This window comes from Hypanus sabinus, chromosome 13 (genome assembly GCF_030144855.1).
Source record: "Hypanus sabinus isolate sHypSab1 chromosome 13, sHypSab1.hap1, whole genome shotgun sequence".
In the NCBI taxonomy this organism is placed as follows: Eukaryota; Metazoa; Chordata; class Chondrichthyes; order Myliobatiformes; family Dasyatidae; genus Hypanus; species Hypanus sabinus.
Genome location: NC_082718.1, coordinates 14,393,814 through 14,415,014, shown reverse-complemented (window position 1 = coordinate 14,415,014; position 21,201 = coordinate 14,393,814). Strand labels below are relative to the sequence as shown.

At 41.8% G+C, this 21,201-nt stretch overlaps 1 protein-coding gene across 1 annotated transcript in view; it reads right to left on the bottom strand.

The window, feature by feature from the left end:
* Window positions 1-21,201, bottom strand: part of LOC132403633 (lectin-like) — a 49,677-nt gene that overhangs the window by 7,472 nt on the left and 21,004 nt on the right. Inside the window, exons 2-5 of the mRNA XM_059987117.1 lie at window positions 20,231-20,301; window positions 18,438-18,592; window positions 8,906-9,046; window positions 5,804-5,915 (exon numbers count right to left, since the gene is read on the bottom strand). Of these exons, the coding sequence (XP_059843100.1) occupies window positions 5,804-5,915; window positions 8,906-9,046; window positions 18,438-18,592; window positions 20,231-20,301 (479 nt within the window). The remainder of the gene's footprint in view (window positions 1-5,803; window positions 5,916-8,905; window positions 9,047-18,437; window positions 18,593-20,230; window positions 20,302-21,201) is intronic.

Here is a 21,201-nt window from a genome sequence, read left to right as displayed (position 1 = left end):
AATATAGCTATTGATTCATTTTTTTCTTTTCCTAAACTTACTTGTCAGATCCAGCTCATATACACTCTTTGCCCTCTTGATTCCTCTCTTAAGAGTTTTCTTATAACATTTTTCTAGTCATTGAGAATCCCTGAACAGATAAACTCTGTGTATGTTTTTTCTTGACCAGAGTCTCAAATATCATTCATCAGCCAAAATTCTCTAAACTTTCCAGGTGTACTTTGTACTTTAAAAGAAATATGCTGCCTCGGGCTCTGAATATCATACTCTCACATACCATCTGTTCCATTCCCTTCAAATAGGCTCCATCCATTTGAAATCCTCCAAAATTTTCATGCTCCAGTTTTCAAACCTGATTTGTGGACCTGTGCTATCCTATTCAATCACTATTTTAAAGCTAATAGAGTTATGGCCACAGGAGCCAATGTGCTCTCTGACTGCCACTTCAATTACTTGCTCTCCCCTCTTCCCTGAGTAAGTTCATGTATTGCACCCTACCAGCAGGGTTGTCTCAGTGGGCGGCAGGGTAATGTAGTGGTTAGTGTAACAATCTGCAGCACCAGTAACTGGAAGATCAGGGTTCAATTCCTGTCGCTGTCTGAAAGGAACATGGGTTTCCTCTGGGTGCTCGGCTTCAACCCACATTCCAAAGATCAGTCAGTTAAGGTTAGTAAGTCATGGGTTTACTATGTTGGTGCTGGAAGTGTGGTGACACTTGCGGGCTGCACACGGCACATTACTGGACTGCAAATAATGCATTTCGCTGCATGTTTCAATGTTTTGATGCACATGTGACAAGTAAAGCTAATCTTTAAACATTTAGATCTTTTAAATTTGTCATCAAGCATGACTTGCAGATAGAAAGCCATGTTGATTCCTCTCAATTAGACTTTGTCTGAAATAGAGGTGTTCCAGTGGTGGAGCAGTATGTTTCAGCTTTAATTTTTATCCTTTAACCATTCATGACATTTGATTTGCTGGTGAAACCAAATAGTTTCCTTGGATTCAGAAGTCTATCAAATACACACTCTGGCCCCGCCAAACCCATGAGATTGAGACAGCTCACATTCCAAAGCACCCGTTATCTCTAACCATAACCCAAACAGTGCTTCTAAAGAAAAAGTATTACATTAGCAGTGAAACCTTTCCCAGGGTGTTACACTCCCTCCCCATCAAAATTAGTCATGTCCTCATGACATTGAGATAATTTGTCACCCCTTCATACAAAACACAAAGTCCAACCCAGGTGTAACTGGCAGTGACGTAGCTCACCAAGGAGATAGGTGCCACACTCTGTTCACTGGTTGCAACATAGACAATCTGTCTGGTGGTTTTTTGACTCTTTGGGACCTCCTTACCCCACCACCTATTTCTTCAGCTTCCAAAGCTCCCTGGGCTCTTTCCTCTCTACCTGGGGAGGCCCTCCCTATCCATTACTCGTGTGTCCCCTCATCACTTGTCTAAGGCTGCCTTCATGTTTAGTTACTTTAGTTTCAAGCCTCCATTATTTTCTAACCTCAAACCTGTCTGTCCACTCCTAGTTCTCCCATTTCACTGGCCTCAGTGTGAGAAGGGCTGGGAATCTCTTCATCAATTATTGGGGAGTTTGCGAAGGGTGACATATACCACACCCTCATTTCCTCATCCTCCGAGTTGTATCTCATCCAGGAGTAGAGTCCAGTCTAATCCTTCCTGCTGCTGGTCCTTCGGTTCCCCAGGTCACCGCAGAGTCCTTATACTTGGTGTAGAGTCCAGGTCAGGCTCTGTGTCAACACGTACCTCTTGCCCCAGAGGTAGAAGGTGGTTCAGATGGAGAATCTTGACAGGCCCATTCCCATCCTTTGGTTTCACCCAGAAAACTGGTACATTTGGTATCTGACTCTCCATTCCATAGGGCATTGCTGCCCAGTAGTCAGCCAACTTATACTTCCCAGGTAGCCCCAAATTCCTTATGAGGGTTCGGTCTCCAGGCATTAATGGGGAGAACCTAACCTTTTGATCGTGCTGCCGCCTATCTCCTTGATTTTGCTTGGCAGCTGAGACGCCAGCTAATTCATAAGCCTTTTGCAGTTCCCTTCTCATATCAGACATATACTTCAGATAAGCCTTCTGTTGTAGATCTTCCCCACAGGTCCCAAAACAGAGAACAATGGGCAACCTCACTTTGCATCTAAACATCAGATAATATGGCGAGTACCCAGTAGTTTCATTCTGTGTACTGTTGTAGCAGTGGACCAGATGTCCAATGTGTTGACTCCACTTGTTCATTTTACTGATCTCCAATGTTCCAAGCATGTTCAGCAAGGTCCAATTGAAACTCTTGAGCTAGAGATCACTCTGCAGGTGATAAGGTGCAGACTGAGACTTCCCGACAGCATGCTCAGCAACTCATATATGAGCCTACTCTCGAAATCCCGTCTCTGATTGCTATGTATCCACCTGGGGAGGCATCACAAATGAAATATTTCTCCCATAACACTTTGGCCATGGTGGATCCTTGGTAGGGAAGGCTTGCACATATCTGGTGTAGTGATCTGTAATAACTGAGACATTTGGCATGGTGTTGGCATCAAGTTGTATTGACACGTACTCCATACACACCAGATCCAATGGCCCTGCACTCTGAAAATGGGACAACAGAGTGGCCCTTGTAGGCAGCATCTTCCTCCGTATACATCGAATGCACGACTTGCAGTATTCTTCAACCCCTGGCTTCATTCAAAGCCAGTAGAACTCATCTCTGAGCAATCAATAGGTCTTGTTGACCCACAAATGACTGGAATCATCGTTCAGTGACTTCAACAGAATCCTTTTATACTTCTCAGGCAGAACCAGTTGGGTATGCCGAGGCCTGTCTAGAGGTGACGTGACCCAGTATAGAATCTGGCTCCACATCTCCAGTTTGGGCCATTCTCTCAGTAGCAGAGACACCGCAAAATGTTTCATCTTGTCCGCTTGGGCCATGTCTCCTTCCACAACCGCTGACCTATGCACGGGTCATCTCGCTGAGCGTCTGCCTCTTCCCCAGACTCAATTCTGGCAGTCAAGTTGCAGTACGCTTGTGGAATGGCTCCATCCAAAGCTCCAAAATAACCAACCGTTCAATTCTGCCCTTGCCTTTTCTCTGCCTTCCCCGTGATGGAATACTGGTACATGGCTTGACTCCAGGGGCAGGAATGCTCTCTCACTCTCTGTCCCTGTCCAGACCTTCAAGTGCACTTCAGGACAATGCATCAGCATCAGTGTTCCAACTCTCCAGCTGGCATTTCAGGCTGAAATCATAGGCAGACAATGCCATCAACCAACAATGGCCTGTGGCATCCAATTTTGCCAAGGTCAGGGTATAAGTTAATAGCATGTTGTTTCTCCTCACCTCTAACTTGGCACAATATAGATTGTCACCTAGCTTATCCACCAAAGCTCACTTTAATGGCAGGAACTCCAACTTGTGTGTGGAGTAGTTTCGCTAATAGGGTGACTTACTCCTGCCGACTAATGCAAGAGGTTGCAACCCTGTGCTCTGATCCTAATTCAGAACCTCCCCTAAGCCCTCTCTGTTGGCATCCAGATGCAGTACAAATGGCAATTGGGGGTCTGCAAAAGGCAGCACAGGGACTTTCTTCAGCAACTGTAAGGCCTCTTCATGTCTCACATCCCATCTCACTCCAAAAGGCTCCGAAGGACGAAGATAATCTTTATCATCCTCTCCTTTCGTCCTCCTCCTTTTCTTCCCCAAGGGAGGCTAACCACACAGAAGCTAATTTAAAGGGTGACTCACTCTCGCATAGTCCCTCACGACCCTCTGATTGTACCCACAGAACCCAAAGAACGAGTGCAGAGCACTCACAGTCTGGAGCCTTGGCCATGTGGTCACTGCCTCTATCTTAGATGGATCCGTAACTACGCCATCCTCTTAGACTATCTGCCCAACATAGTCGGCAGACACCTTGCAGAACTGGGATTGTCCAGGAAAAGTTTTAACCCGTTAGCCTTTAGGTGGCCCAGCACCTTCAGTAGCCTCGCTTCATTTTCCTTCAATGTGGACATGAACACTATGAGATCATCCAGGTACACCAATACCTCAAGCAAGTTCATATCCCCACCGTTTTCTCCATAACACGCTGAAAAGTCACCGTTGCTCCCAAAATGTCCTGTGGAATTCCTTCAAACTGGCAGAATCCCAGTAGACATATGAATGCCATCTTCTCTTTATCAGCCTTATTTGTGGGGGTATGATAATACCCACTCCTCAAATCCAGCACACTGAACCACTTCGCACCACTCAGGCAGGCCAGCACGTCTTCCATTTTTGGGACCGTGTACCTGTCGGGGACTGTACACCAGTCCAGAGTCCACGCACATCGTACTTTCCCATTCTTCTTCCTGGCCACCACAACTAGAGACACATACGGACTTTTAGACTCAGGGATGATCCCAGCTTCCTTGAGCTTCCGCAGATGCTGCTGAATGTCTTCCACCTCTGCAGGTCCCATTTGCTGCATCCTTTTTCTGGATGAGGTGTCCTCTGTTACCCAGCTGGTGTGGCGAGTGCTCTTGGAACAACCAACATCAAACTCATCTGTAGAAAAGACATCTTCCTCCTTCAATATCTTCCCTATCAACTTCCTCTTTCAACCTCCAAGTACCAGGGAGTCGCCCAAAATTGAGTGACTCCTCTTATCCGTCGGGGGTAGGCGTTGTTGTCGAGAACATCCTGAGCTTACGATAAGGAGCTTTTCGCACCTGGGCCCTTTCTCATTTATTCACCAGGAAGGTAAGGGCTGATACCCACTCAGAACACTCACTGGAGGACTCATTAGACCTTCCACATCAGAACACTCCTTCCCCTTGCTCCGCAGAAACAGAAACAACTTGTCTTTAAAGTCTCCGCCCCCGGCTACAAGAAACTCATATTCCGATTTGGCACACTCGTCCACACACCCCTCCTTCCAGAAAGTTTGGGCAGCCTATGGCCCTCTCTTCCTGGGCCCCAATAGTACCAGGCCGATCCACTGTTGTTACAACAGCATTAGTCTGAAAAAAAAACAAATTCTTTGCCTGCCATTTTGTCAAACTCCCACTCCATAATCATAACTGATCCTAATGCTGTAACGGTATGTGAAGTCTGAATTAACAATTCATTGGGGCTATGAATGTCTACCCCACTCTATACACACGCATTCGTTACCTGCAACCCTGTGGATTCGTACCATCACTCAACCCCTACAGCATCCATAAACACGTATCGTAATCATTTCACCGGACAATAGTTTAGCACAGACTTAACCACACAACCCACTGGATCAATGCTCAGGGCAATCACACAGCATCCAGCAAAATTGATCTGGGATGATATCCCCACAATGAAACCACTCGATTTCCTCAGCTGTGTTAGTCTAGGATGTACACATTCCGGTCCCACCAAACCTGTGAGATTGAGATGGCTCACATTCTAGAGCACCCGCTATCTCTAACCACAACCCAAATACTGTCTCTACAGATAGACCACTACACTAGTAGTGAAACCTTTCCCAGCTGTTACACTGGTATGGTTGTGTTCAGTTCTTTCTTTATGGGCGGAGTCATAGTGTACCTTCTTCCTGCTCAGTAATACTCAGCGTATATCCCCCTGAACCCTCCAATATGTCCCTCTCTAACCACTTGGCACTCAGTCCATTCTTGTGGAACTCACTCCCTCTGTGGAACAGTAGGACTGTTGAGATAACTTCCTGAACAACACTGTGTCTAAAATTCACATTTAACATAAGTAATAAGTAACATTTCATTCAATTGTGATACTTACGGAAATGATGAATGTTCACACAGTCTTCTTTGCCTCTATCATTATTAGGTTCATTGTTACCCCACATTCTATAACTGTACAAAGATCCATCAATCCACGTGAAATGTTCCTCCTGTGGGATATAAATCAGTGATTATTCATGTGGGAATGGTGATTAACCTGTCCTTTAATGGTACGGGGGGGGCGGGGTAGCTGTACCTGAGCCAGTGTGAGACCAGAATATGAGGAGTCAGGACAAGCACATCCCTCTCTAACTGCTGGGCACTCAGTCCAGTTCTGGCAAGCACAGGTAGGCAGGAGATATAGGAGTGTTTAGTAGCACCCCACTTGGCCCAGGAACAGTTACTACCCGACAATGGTCATGAACTGGAGTGGATAACTTAATTCACGACTACTTCAACCTGATTCTGCGACCTACAGACTCACTTTCAAGGACTCTTTGCAACTCATTTCCTCAGTATTATTTCTAATTGTGCAATTTGTCTTCCTTTGCACTTTGGTTGTTCAACAGTCTTTGTCTGGTTACTTATAGTGTTTATGTAAAATTCTATTGTATTTCTTCTTTCCTGTAAGTGCCTGCAAGAAAATGAATCTCAGGGTAGTATATGGCAACATATACATACTTTGATAATAAATTTACTTTGAAATTTGAACTTTGAGATCCTTACTGTGTTCAATTACAATCATTATTTATAGTCAAAAATAGGGAGCTCATCAGAAATCTCAGAATTATCTGTACATGAAGATATAAAATACAATATCAATCAGTCAGTGAGGTCAGCTTTACCCAGTATCCTGAATGGTTGTAAAAGCATGAATCACAGAAACTCACAGCTGAGAAACACTTTGTCCTTCCAAGTGAATCTAAAACCCTTGAATTGGATGTGTATTTGTTACTCTTTTTCAAGAGTTCCTCAATGAATGAATGTTGAATCTTGTTTGGGGACTAAACAGAGTTTAACATTATTTTGGTGAACACATTGCCTCATGGCACATTGAACAATAATAGAAAACAACTCTCCTTGATGTGGTTTAGCCAGTGTCATATTTTTGGGCTAAGTGAATCTGCTTCAAGTTATCTGTAGTTCAAGTCAATCATTCTCGATCCTATGCTTACTCGGCCATTGTCAGTCATGCTCTTGACAGCTCAGTCAACTGTGATACAGTCATGCAGCAGGTAGTGCTGCTGCCTCACATGTCTAGAGACCAGGATTCAAACTTGAGCTCTCCATAAAGCACCTATTTAATGGAGAGCTGGGCGAGGACAAACTGTCATATGGTGGACAGAAAACGAGATCCAAAGGCTTTCTGAGAACAGCCCTGATGAGCTTCAACATTGACACAAGTCACTGGGAACTGCAAAATTAGATCATCATACCTGCACAAAAAAGATGGTGCTCGCTCAAATGAGAACGTTGGAATGGAGGAAGCAAAAGGGGAATAGAATATCTGAAAATTCGAACACCACAGAGGTTATCGCATCCCCCACCTCCATTCTCCATCTAAATGAACATTTGAGCACAGATTGATCTAATCAGCTACCCCCGTACACATCACCACACTAGACTGGATGTCATGGTCTTACTCAAGAACGAGTGACACAAAACAGTGTCAGAGGTTTAGTTAGCCAACTACTTTTAAAGTTTTGATTAGGCATTTTCCATTGTTCAATATTTGCAACGTTTTTCTGATGATTTTGTGTGAAGTATTCCATGCAAATGTAATGCACTTGTTATTGATGTCAGGTGATTCATGTGATTTATTTCAATTTCATATCCCCACACCTTGTCATTCCCAGTTTTCTAATTTCTTCATAGCTGCTTAGTGAAATTGCTCTGCACACCAGCCTTGCCCAGAGTCGCTGATACATTTTGGGAACAAAAATGCATCAGCTTCAGGGAATGGATTAACTAAAACCTGAACACAGAGAGAATCAGTCAGAGTGAAGGGAAATGGGGGAGGTGCATTAATCAGAGATCATAGAAGAACAGGATAAATAGCAGAGCAGATGCATCTGTGGAAATATCAGGGTTCTCACCAGCTAGCCAGAACATCAGCACTGTCTGTCTATATATTGTATTTCCATATGCAGAGTATATGACACTGATTATATGTTGTATTTCCATATATAGAACATGTAGCATTCTACCGTGTGTGACGTATCCTCACGTCAAAGTTTTACCAGCACAAAAACAGTGGAGATAATTTCTGGAAGGATAGAATTTAAAAATAGAGAAGTTGTGTAAATCCTGGACAGAACTGTGGTGAGACTGCACTCTGATCTGTGCACAGTTCAAGGCTCCACTAAATGGAAAGGCTACGGAGACACGGCTGAGGGTGAGTATTCCAGGGAAGGTGGATCTCATTCGAGGCAATAATTCTGATCAGGGGACTGATCCCTCAGTCGGTTACCGTTTCAGAAACGGTGATTTTAACTCCCTGACCTTTAGCACAGCCATGGATAAGGATAGGAGCAGATGAGGGAGAAAGGAAAATCACACTGCTTGTGTCAGGTAAAAGAGGGCGAGAGGAGGCTCACGTGGAAACATAAACATGAGGGATTTTATTTGTTCACAGGATGTAGTGACACGAGTCAGTTCAGAATTTATTGTCCTTCCCTGATCATCCTCTGACCATTTCAGAGGGCAGGTAAGAGTCACACATTGATGGATCTCTGGAGTCACAGTGAGGCCAGACTGGGGAAAGGTGGCAGATTCCTCACCCTGAAGAACAACAGTGAACTGGATGAGTTTCTACAACAGTCTGGCAGTTCCGTTGTCACCATTTCTGATAGCAATGTATTACTCCAGATTTGTTGCATTTTATTTACTTTGAGCCAATTTCCCTAGCTGATGGTCTGGGATTCAAACTCGCATCCCTGGATCATTAGGATACACCCAGTCATTAACCCCCACACTACTGCACCCCTGTTACTATGCAGGATGTCAGGTGTAATTCTGTCACTGATGCCACTTCAGAGATTCATCAATGTGTTAATGCAATCAGCCCTCTGAAATGGTCAGAGGAGATTGGGGAAGGTCAGCTTCTGGTCTGGCCAGGGTCATGACATCCTGTAGTGTAATTCACCATCATTAACTTTACCTTGCAAATGTCATTCAGGCCAATCCAAGCCTTTGGCCTGCTTTGGTTCACGAATTTGATCATATTAGAAATGAAAATGTTATGTTCGGCTGAATACACAGAAGCCAGCTGTCCGCAACAATGGTCTTGATTACAGAAATCCTTTGAATGGAAAAAATAATTAATCTGTTTTTCATCTTCTTACAGACCTCTCAGTAAAGCACCCAAACAACACTAGAACATAGGGCCAAGCTCTCAGATCCACAATGTTCTTTATCTTTTCTTCTCCTGAGGTTTTATGACGGCTGGCAAACAGCTTTAAGGTGCATTACCACCAACTTCTGAACTGCACTGTAGGTCAGGATATCTAAATCCTAAAGGTTTGCATTTGTATCAAATTCTAGAAAAAAGGACCTGTATTCTTAAGGAACTGTGCTATATATTTAAATCAATAACCTTGTGATCCTTTCTGCAAACATTGTTAATGTTGCATCGTATTTTATTCCGTGATGCCTCACCAGTACGTGCTCAACTATTCTTGCAGATTGCAGTACTCACACCTCCTACTATTGTGTGTCTTCATTAAAAACAATGTAGTTTTTAACCCTGTGTACCTATACCTCAATCTCAATATTATCAGCTTCTCCCTTTTGCTCTATCCTGCATTCCTCGACCAACCCACTTCTTTCTGGATATTATAAAGACGACTTCCTGTTCTCTCTTCATCCTATTGATTTCTTCACAGTTTTTTCTTTCACTTTTGATAATATTTTTCATTTCTCCTAGTTGCCTCCTTTGCTAATTTTTCTGCTTGTTCGTTCCTGCTAATACCAACATGTGCTGGAATCCATATAAAACATATACAGTATCCCATTAATATAAGTTTAAATAAGATTTGTATTATCTCACAAATAATGTCTTATCTTGCCTCTGAATGGAAATCTTTTAGACTCCTGATTGTTGTGCCAGAATCAGACAGTATTACAACTCATATCAGTCCCACTTCCTCTGCCGCTGCAGAGCCAGCTGTCACTTCATGTGTACACTCTGAGAAATCATCATGCAACCTGACCTGCTTTCTAATGTTAAATTTAGCCAATACCAATCTTACCCCAAATCTACTGTTACTGTTTGTAAGCATCTGTATATATTTGTAAATATCCATGACTAATACTAGTTCCATAAATTCAACTATATCTTGATTTAAAATCACTTCTCTGCTTTTCTGTCTCCTTTTGAATAATTTAAGATCCACTTTCAGTACCCAGGGAAAAGGCATTGTCATACTTACTGCCTTAGTACCCATTCTGCTTTTCCTTCAATAGTCCAAGCAAAGTGTCTGATTGCCTTTCTTTCCTTGTCCTAACATGGATCTAAAAGCTATTTTGTTGAATGGTTTTCCCATGCCCTTGCAGGCTTATCCAATATGTTAACACAAGCTGTGTTCCTCTCAGTTCCAAAGGTGTCTCTCCCGACTCCACCTGCATCGCTACGACTGGTATTGTACTTATTGCCTCACTGACTAACCTTAATGCTTGGCTTTGAATTGTATCCAACTTTCTGAGCATACTGTGTGATGCTGATCCATATACCATACTTCCATTGTCCAGTATTGATCTTATTAGTCACATATATATATATATATATATTGCTTTCAAGAATTTTTATAGCTTGCTTTTCCTTTCCCGTTGAACACCTTAGAACATATAGCACTTTCTTACTTTTGGTTATTAATTCCTTAATATCTGCTGGCCATGTAGGTCTTGTATTGAACCAAATTCCTAAAAATTTATAGTTATCTACACTTAGTATTTCTCTACCATAAAGTTTTCATTTTAAGTGTTGTTCTATCCTCTTCCTAGTGAAAAACATTATTTTGGATTTCTCTGCTGAAAACCTGGATTGTAGGCAGCCGTCAATCCCAGGGGGTCATGGGTTTGTGCCTCTGGTGAACTGTGTCCTCTCTGGGGCACAAGCCTGGATGGGAAGATTTGAAGAACTGGCTGTTGCCCATGCAGCAGGTCACCAACTAATTCCACAGATTCACCACTGTCTGGCTGAAGCAATTCCTCCTCATCTCCATTCTAAATGGATATTCTTCTGTTCTGTGTCCTCCACCTTAGGAAACTGCTCAAATCTACTCTGTTGAGGCCTTTCAAAATACGATATGTTTCAGTGAGATCCCCCCTTTGTTCCTCTGAATTCCAGTGAGCATAGGCCCAGAGCCATCAAATACCCCTCACTTACAATCCCAGAATCATTCTCATGATTTTCCTTTGAAACCTTCTCCAATGTAGGCACATTCTTTCTTAGATAAAGGGTTCAAAACTGATCACTATACTCCAAATGAGCCTCACCAGTGCCTTATAAAGCCTTAACATTACAAACTTATTTTCATATTCTAATTCTCTTGAAATGCGTGCTAACATTGCATTTGCCTTCCTCACCACCAACTCAACCAGCATAAGGACTCCCAAGTTTGTATGCACCTCAGCTTTTTAAATTTTCTCTCCATTTCAAAAATAGTCTAGATTTTTATTTCTTCTACCAAAGTGCATGACCATACACTTCCTGACACTGTATTCAACCTGCCTCTTCTTTGCCCATTCTGCTAATCTGTCTAAGTTCTTCTGCAACCTCTCCGTTTCCTCAGCACTATCTGCTGCTCCCCCTATCTTTGTACGGTCTGCAAACTTGGCCACAAAGTCATCATTTCCTTCATCCAAACCATTGCCATATAATACAAAAGGAAGCAGCCCCATCACAGACCCTTGTGGAACACCTCTAATCACTGTCAGCCACCAGAAAAGGCTCCCTTCATTCACACTCTTCGCCTCCTGCCAATCAGTCAAAGCTTTTTCCTGTATTACCATAGTCTCATACCTTGTTAAGCAGACTCATGTGTGGCACCTTGTCAAAGGCCTTCTGAAAATTCAAGCACAGACCATCCACTGATTCTCCTTTACTTATCCTGCTTGATATTTCTTTAAAAATACCAACAGATCATTTTCCAATGGTCTGATATCTACTCTCAACTCTCTTTTACTCTTTATATATTTGAATAAAATTTTGGTATCCTCTTTAATATTATTGGCTAGCTTACCTTAATATTCCATCTTTTCCTTCCCTTTAACTTTTGAATTGCCTCGTGTTGGTTTTTAAAAGCTTCCCAATCCTCTAACTTCCCACTCATTTTTGTTCTATTTTATGCCCCCTCTTTGGCTTTTATGTTGGTTTTGACTTCTCTTGTCAGCCATGGTTGTGTCATCCTGCCTTTAGAATACTTCCTTCTCTTTGAGGTGGATATATCCTGTACCTTTTGAATTACTCCCAGAAATTCCTGCCATTGGTGGTCTGCCAATGTCCCTGACAATGTTCTCTCCAATCAATTTTGGCCAACTCCTTTCTCATGCCTCTGTAATTCCCTTTTCTCCATTGTAACACTGAGACATCCGACTTTAACTTCCTCTGAAATTTCATGGTGCATTTGATCATATTATGATCATTGAATGCTAAGGGTTCTTTTACCTTAAACTCTATGATCAATTCTGGTTGATTGTACATCACCCAGTCCAGATTAACTAATCTTCTCATGGGCTCAGCCACAAGCTGCTGTAAAATAAACATCTCATAGGCATCCTAGAAATTCCCCTTCTTGGGATCCAGCACCAACCTGATTTTCACAATCTACCTCCATATTGGAATCCCCCATGACTATCATAACATCTCCCTTTTGACATGTATTTTCTTTCTCCCGTTCTAATTTGTAAACCACATCTTAGCGGCAGTTTAGAGATCTGTATAAATCTGCCATCAGAGTCTTTTTACATTTGCAGTTTTTTTAGCTTGACCCACAATGCTTCTACATCTTCTGGTCCTATGTCACTTCCTTCTAATGATTTGATTTCATTTTTTGCCAGCTGACCCACCCCACCCCCTCTGCCTTCCTGCCTGTCCTTTCAATACAATGTGTATCCTAGGATGTTAAGCTCCCAGCTATCATCCTCTATCAGCCACAACTCTGTGATGCCCACAACATCTTACATATCATACATGCTAGTCTGTAACTGTTGCTACAAGTTCCTCTGCTTTATTTCGTACACAGCAGATATTCAGATATTGTTTTTCTAACTATTGCTTGCACCTTTTTATATTCAATTAGATTTTAAAAATTGTGTGTCTGCTTTAATATTCTAAAGGCTCTATTATGAAGTTTTATTGCTTTCACACCTTCTTATGACTTCCATGTTACCATTTTCTTTTTCAGCTCTATTCCATTTACTTGGTATATTTATTGTTGTGTGTTGTTATTGTCACTTCTACAATCTTGTTACATAAAAGATCCACATCCTCATTGATTTCAATATTCCGTAATTCCTGATCAGAATCAGGTTTATTATCACTGGCAAGTGTTGTGAAATGTGTTACCTTAGCAGCAGCAGTTCAAAGTAATACATAATATAGAAGAAAAAAACTAAATAAGCAAATCAATTGCAGTACATGTATATTGAATAGATTCAATATTGTGCAAAAGCAGAAATAATACACATTCAAAAAGTGAGGTAGTGTTCATGGGTTCAATGCCCATTTAGGAATTGGATGGCAGTGGGGAAGAATTTGTTCCTGAATAGCTGAGCGTGTGTCTTCAGGCTTCTATACCTCCTACTTGGTGGTAACAATGTTAAAAGGGCATGCCCTGGATGCTGGGGGTCACTTCTTTCTTTAAAGTTTACTCAATTAGCCTTTTCAAATAGCCAACATGCCAGCAAACCTTCCTGATCATCATTTCTATTTCTATTTGACATTATACAGGGTAAAGATACTGCCTGTTGTTTCTTTCAGAGCCTTCCATGAACACTTTCCTGGATTTAATACAATCATTCCTACAGTTCTGATCAAGAAGATCCAAAACCTGGGCCTCTATACCTCCCTCTGCAACTGGATCCTTAACTTCCTCACCAGAAGACCACAGTCTGTGAGGATCAGAGGTAACATTTCCACCTCACTGATAATCATCACTGGTGCACCTCAGGGGTGTGTGCTTAGCCCACTGCTCTACTCTCTCTACACACATGACTGTGTGGCTAGACACAGTTCACAAGCCATCTATAAATTTTCTGATAACACAAGTATTGTTGGTGCAACTAATTTTAGAGGACCTAACCTGGTCCCAACATATCAATGCAGCTATAAAGAAGGCAAGACAGTGACTGTACTTCATTAGGAGTTTGAAGAGATTTGGTATGTCAACAAAAACACTCAAAAACTTCTATAGATGTACCGTGGAGACACTCTGACAGGCTGCGTCACAGTCTGGTATGGCGGGGGGGGGGGGGAGTTTGGTGGGTTGGCCACTGCACAGGACCAAGAGAAGCTGCAGAGGGTCATAAATTTAGTCGGCTCCATCTTGCGTACTGGCCAGTGATTATAAACCTGATTCTGAGATGGTGACAAGAAGGCATACAGGAGTGAAATATATCAGCTAATTGAGTGGTGTCACATCAACAACCTTGCACTCAATGTAACTGAGAGCAAAGAATTGATTGTGGACATCAGAAAGGGTAAGATGGAGAATATACACTGATCTTTATAGAGGAATCAGAAGTGGAAAGAGTGACCAATTTCAAGGTCCTGGGTGTCAACATCTGTTGATTTATAATTTAACATTTTGATGCAGTTATAAAGAAGGCACGACAGTGGCTGGGTTGCATTTGGAGTTTGAAGAGATTTGCTATGTCCGCAGACATTCACAAATTTCTATAGAAGTACCTTGGAGAGCATTCTGACTGAGTGCATCACTATTTGTTATGGATGGTTGGTGGTGAGGGTGCTCCATCATGGGTACCAACCTCCGTAGAATCCAGGATATCTTCAAGCACCCCCATCATTAAAGACCTCCATCTCCTGGGACATGCCCTCTTCTCATTGTTACTATCAGGGAGGACATATAGTCACACACTCATCAATTCAGCAACAGTTTCTTCCCATCTGCCAGGAGATTGCAGAATACACACTGAACCCATGAACACAACCTCACTACTTTTTTTGCACTGCTTATTTAATTTAACTATTTAACATACCTACGTATACGTAACAACAAATTTCTGATTCTAGTGATGCCATAATTAATGATCAATCAATTACTGATTCAGAAACTGCAATAAAAGTTACTCTTGTCCCACTTCCATCATTTATACAGATCAGGTTTTCCTTTTCCATATGTTCTTCTCTCACTCCTTCGTTAATGTTATCATGTTCCCCTCACAATGGGCTGTGTGTGAACATTAAAATACCCACACCATACTGTATTTCCCTCTGTACCAGTAAACCTATTTCTAATTTTTACAAGAATTATAGATATTAATAATTTTAATTGTACCTTCCTTTGTGCATCCTTCAGTTACTATGTACTCTAGCTCTTCTTTCTTTAGTTCTTCATATTTTAAAACTCTTTTGACAAAAGTTGCACACTCACCTCCTCCTCTGTTAACTCTATCATTTCTTCCACTGGCATAACCATTAACTACAAAATCTAGTGTTGGATGACACCATGTTTCTTGCACACATATCACATCTGGTTTCTCAGCCAACTAAGTTACATAACTCTTAACTTTCTGTCCACTAGCTATTAAACTTCTAGAACTCTGCTGAAGAATTAACAGGATTAGTATTAGTAACTTTGTAAATAATCCTCTAGACTTGGATCACCCCTACCCAGTTCTACCTGCGCTCGGTTCCATGAAATCATCTGATATTCAAAAACCTCTCAGCTGCCTTCACTGTCATTTTTATCTTTTCCATATTTGTTTTTTTCTGCTCAGAACAATTCAAACCTTTACCATGAACAAAACTAATTTATCTATATTAATCACTAATGTTGAAAGATTTCACTGACCTTGTCTTGTATTTGTACTTGAATCATTTCCACTTTAACTCTTCTCTCATTTTTTACCATGCTGTTTCCACATATGACACAACGTGCTGTCCCCTCATTTGTATAATTCCATTGCCTTTTTCCTAACTTCACATCCGCCAGAGGCTACTGTGTGGGCTCCACCACGATGACAGCATTTTACTGGTTCACCTTGTTTGCACTGCTCACACATACATATGTTCTCCTCCACACCTACCGCACCTCCGCTGCATGCCCATATTTCTGACATTTATAACAACTTAGTAGTGGTGGAACATTGGCTCTGTCACTAAAGCACATGAATCCAATTGGTACTTTTTCCAGTAAGATTGAACCCTGAAATATTAACATAACAGATGTGCTGTAAACTTTAGTCCATTCCACACTGTTTTCAATCTTTTTATCACTGCCGTCAATCCTTCTTTGATATTTTTCTTTAGTTTCTCTGTTTTCTCTGATTGGTATTCCCATTATCACCCCTTTTCACACCACTTTTTCCCCTGACACTCTTTTCTATAACCTTGCTTTTGCTAACATTTAGTACCTCCATTGCTTTGTCCCTCTGCTCCAAATTTTTACAAACAATCAACAGTGCTCCATCATACAGAAACTTTGCTGTACTTACATTATATCTCCTATTTCCTTCTTTAGATCATCAAACAGTGCTAATGGACTCAATGCATTTACTCCACTCCCTTGCTTAGACTTAAACAGTATTTTAAACTCCTCCTCTATCACCTTCCTTCAAATCTAACATCGTTCTCTATCATAATCATTTTCTCATTTATTTCCACTTTTCCTATTTCCTACCTGTCTGCACTTTCTTCCACTCCTCATAGACCCTTATATCCTCCTTTTCCATTCCACTCCTCCTATCCCAACCCAGTCAGAGTTCAGATTCAACCCACGATGTCATGATGAGCTAATTAAGCCAGTGTTGGCGAATTAAAGTAATCCCTTCTGTATGCACCCGGTCAATTTATGCGACTATCTTAGATCTTCTTAAGCACCTCTATTGTATCTACTGTCACTACTGCTCCATGGGCCAGATTCCCATCACCCACTAATCTCTGTCAAAATCTTGACCTGCACAACTTCTTTAAACTTTTTCCCTCTCATCTCAAACGATTGCCCTTTGGTGTTAGACATGTCGATCATGGGAACATGATACCAGCTCTCTACTCTATCTATGCCTCACAGTTTTATTCCCCGTCAAGAATCCCCTCAGCCACCACCACTCCAGACGAAACAAGCCTTGTTGTCCATTCTCTCCTTGGAGCACTTAACAACCAATGTAGGGAGCAGCTTAGTAAACCTGTTCTGCATCCTTTCCAAAACCTCCACGTCCTTTCTGTATTTGGCAGAGCAAAACTTAATAGAATTCTCCAGAGTATAATAACACTGTAACGTAACTTCCTGGCTCTTCAAGTCAAGTCATGTCAAGTCACTTTTTATTGTCATTTCGACCATAACTGCTGGTACAGTACACAGTAAAAACGAGACAACATTTTTCAGGACTCATTGCCTTGAACTCATTACCTCAACTAATAAGAGCAAACGTGCCAAACACCTTCTTTACCACCTATCAACTTGTGCAACCACTTTCAGAGAGCTATGGACTCGCATCCCAAGAAGCATCTGTACATCATGGCCGTCAAGGGCCTCACCATGTACTATTTCCTTGCATTTCATCTCCCAAACCACAACGCCAGTCTGGATTAATAAGCATCTGCTGTTTCCCCACCCATATCCACAATGATCCATATCCTTTGGCAATCTTCCACACTCTCCACAACACCATCGATCTTTGTATAGTCTGGAGTGAAACACTCCCTGGAACACAGGGACTCATCACAGACAACTCAACTAGAGGCTGCGCTGTGAGTTCATGGGAATGAACCAGCAGAGACCAATATTCCACAGGACTGCTAGAGAAATCACTGGTTTCAGTGACTTACCTCAGCTTCCTCCCATGTCTTCTTGTCACTGAAAAACCGGTAACAGGAGTTTAAAGGAGGAAAATAAAAAATAAAACCACTTTTCATCACAAGGTCCTCTGGGTTCACGTTTTTCACGGCGCCGCTGAGTCCTCTCCAGTTCCAAGGAATTCTCTGTCCCTTCAGTCAGAGAATTGGAATTTAAACCAACTATAGTCAGCAAAGTACCTGTCATAAACGAGGGACGAGGGATACATTGCCTACTACCCCCTGTCATCTTCATGCAAGTCAATTCTGAATCCAAGCAGCCAAGTTACCATGGAACTCACACACTTTCATTTTCTGGATGAGCATACCCTGCAGGACCTTCTCAAATGCCTTACTAATATCCAGATAGACACCATCTACAACTCTACCTTCATATTCACCTTTGCCAACTCCTCAAATAGCTCAATCATGTTATTAAAGAAATGATCTGTTCTTCCCCTGAAAAGTTATTATTGTCCAAACCCATGCTGTGTTAACTACTGGATTTCACCTGTTAATCTGACTAATAGAAAGCAGAGCCCACGGCTGCAGTGAAACACAGGGACTCATCACAGACAACTCAACTAGAGGCTGTGCTGTGAGTTCATGGGAATGAACCAGCAGAGACCAATATTCACCAGGCCTCCCAGAGCAATCACTGGTTTCAGGGACTTACCTGAGCTTCTTCCCATGTCTTTTCTTCACTGAAAAACCGGTAACAGGAGTTTAAAAGAGAATAATTAAACCAGTTTTCATCACAGGGTCCTCTGGATAGCTCACGCTTTTCAAGGTGATGCTGAGTCCTCTCCAGTTCCAAGGAATTGTGTGTCCCTTCAGTCAGAGAATTAGAATTTAAACCAACTGCAATAATCAAACAGTCACAGGTTTTGCGGTTTCACAACACCCGACCATGAAGGACACACAGAAATTCAGGGCTCGAGGGGAGGAAGGAGCACCAGCTGTAGCTGTGGCCCCTCTAGTGTTTAATACAGACCTAATGAGATCTCCCTCAGTCCATCTCATGTAAAGGGGGAAAGAAACAAATGGAGAAACTGCAGGCTGATCGGCCTGATATTGGGAATGGACTATATGTTGGCAAATTATCTGAGGGACATCACAAATCGCTATTTAAAGCAGTGCAGGTTAATCACAGACTGTCATGCGGAGATATTAATGGAAGACTGTACAATCTGTCTTCTTAGGCTCTCAGTTAGGATTGAGAAAGATTTTCCTCCCAAAGGAGAGGAAGGTGTTGGTGCAGGATTACCCTCAACATGGGGTGGCTGTTACACAACTGTCACACTGTCTTGACAGAGTGAGGTCCTGGTCTGGTGGCAAGGAGGTGCAAGTCCATTGTGGATTATCCTCTGCTGAACAGGCAGAAATACACACACACACACACACACACACACACACACACACACACACAGACACACAGACACACACACACACACACACACACACACACACACACACACACACACACACACGCATTCTGACCAACTGTTCACCATGAACACAGATACACCATCTTGCACAGCTTTGTTCTCACCTCTCCTCCCTCCATCTCCTCTTACCTTAATCCACTCCCTCAGTATGTCTTTCTTTGATAAATCTATGTCACAATTACAAACCTATTGGTGTGACTTTCTGGGCTTTCCTCTGGAGATCAGGTTGTAAATTAACCAATGTTGGGAGTTAAATATTTTCAGATAGGATTGGAAGAGACAGGGAAATTGATAAAGAAGGGGTTAGCCCTGACAGTAAATGATGGGATGAAGACGGGGAGAAAGAATACTCCACATTAATAGTATTCACAGAGTATATACAGAATGGCTTTTGTGTCTCAATGATAAAGATCCAACAACAGTTCAGCAATGAGCAATGAGAATAGGAGATTTGAAATAATTAAAAATGCTCTTTAACAGCAAAACAATGGAAATAAATTTCACCAGATAACAACAAAGCTGATGTTAACAAAAATGGAAACAGAATTTCCATGCTATCTTGTGGGAAATAGACTAAATCTTCCTCCAGGAAATAAAAAATGAAAAGATGAACAGAAGCTGTTGTGAGTCCCTTGCAATCTGACCGTGCTCCCTCAGTCCTTCACCCCCACCCTCACAGGTGACAAACAGACTGCACTTGGTGCAGGGGACCCAGTGCCTGCAGAAATTTCTTCTCTGTATCCACTCAGTTCCTCACAGGTAGTCACATACCCCTCTACCTGCAAATTTATTTTCCTATGATACAGTACATCACTGTGGAGAAATCTCTGTCTCCCGATCTGCAGGAGAGTTTCTGACTCAGATTCCATATTAATAGCTTTGAGATGAGTATTCCAGCCAAGAGACAACTTCCTACTCCAGTGTCCATAAATTTCCATGTTCCACTGTCCAACCACAGTTCCTGTACATTCATTCCTCACAGATATATATTTATAAAGATACTGAAATCAATGAAGCTTACATATCATATCACTGACAAGCAGTGCAGTCACCACCAAAACTGAAACCAGCATCATGTTTCTTTCGTCAAACCTAAAACACAAGAAAATAATTCATCATTAGTGTCAGGTTTCCCAGTGAAAGTGGGGATATCCTGTCGCCATTCCCACCTCTCTCTCAGTTCTCTGCATCAATAAAGTTTCTAATGGTGACGCCTCCCCAGATATGTGTAGTTTTAGATCTTAGATGCTTCAGAAAATGTTGAAATTAACCACAATTGGCTCGACTAACCAACGTAAATATTACCCCTGGCGAATCACTATAGACTGATGAGAACAAAATTAACAGGAAACCACAGAGATGACTTGTGAGCTGCAAGTGTGACTGTAGAATGTTACTCTGTAATGGAAGACTGAGAAATGGAGGTTGCAGAAAGCATTTATCATCCCATGATGTTTTTGTGACATAAAAGCTCAATGAATATTATCAACATGAACAATTAGGATGTAATATTCAGGCAAATGCACGAAGAACACATTGCATTGGATAAAAAAATTTTGCTTCCTGAAAACCTTAAGGTGTACCTTTTGGATTTTGGATTGCTGATTATGAAAATCACAATGCCAATTCCCTGTAACATACCATTTTTTGAAATCACCTATATTCGTTATTTCAATTCATAATTCACTGATATAAAATGTTGTTCACAATGTAATCTGAAATGTTGCCCATAATGGAATCATGCTTAGGCAGGGTAGGACAGGTTTAAGAAAGGTGATAGAAGTATTATGCACACGTGTTTATGGGTATACCGGTTTTCAATCATAATGATCTGCAAGCATAGCATCTTGTGCGTACTGATTATAATAAAGTAATTGCATTTTCAGGAATATTTGAGATAGCAAAATGTCTTGCCAATGTTGCAACAGTCATGATATTTTCTATTATATTAGTGGCCAGTATACACTTAAAACTCACAGATGGAGCATCCTT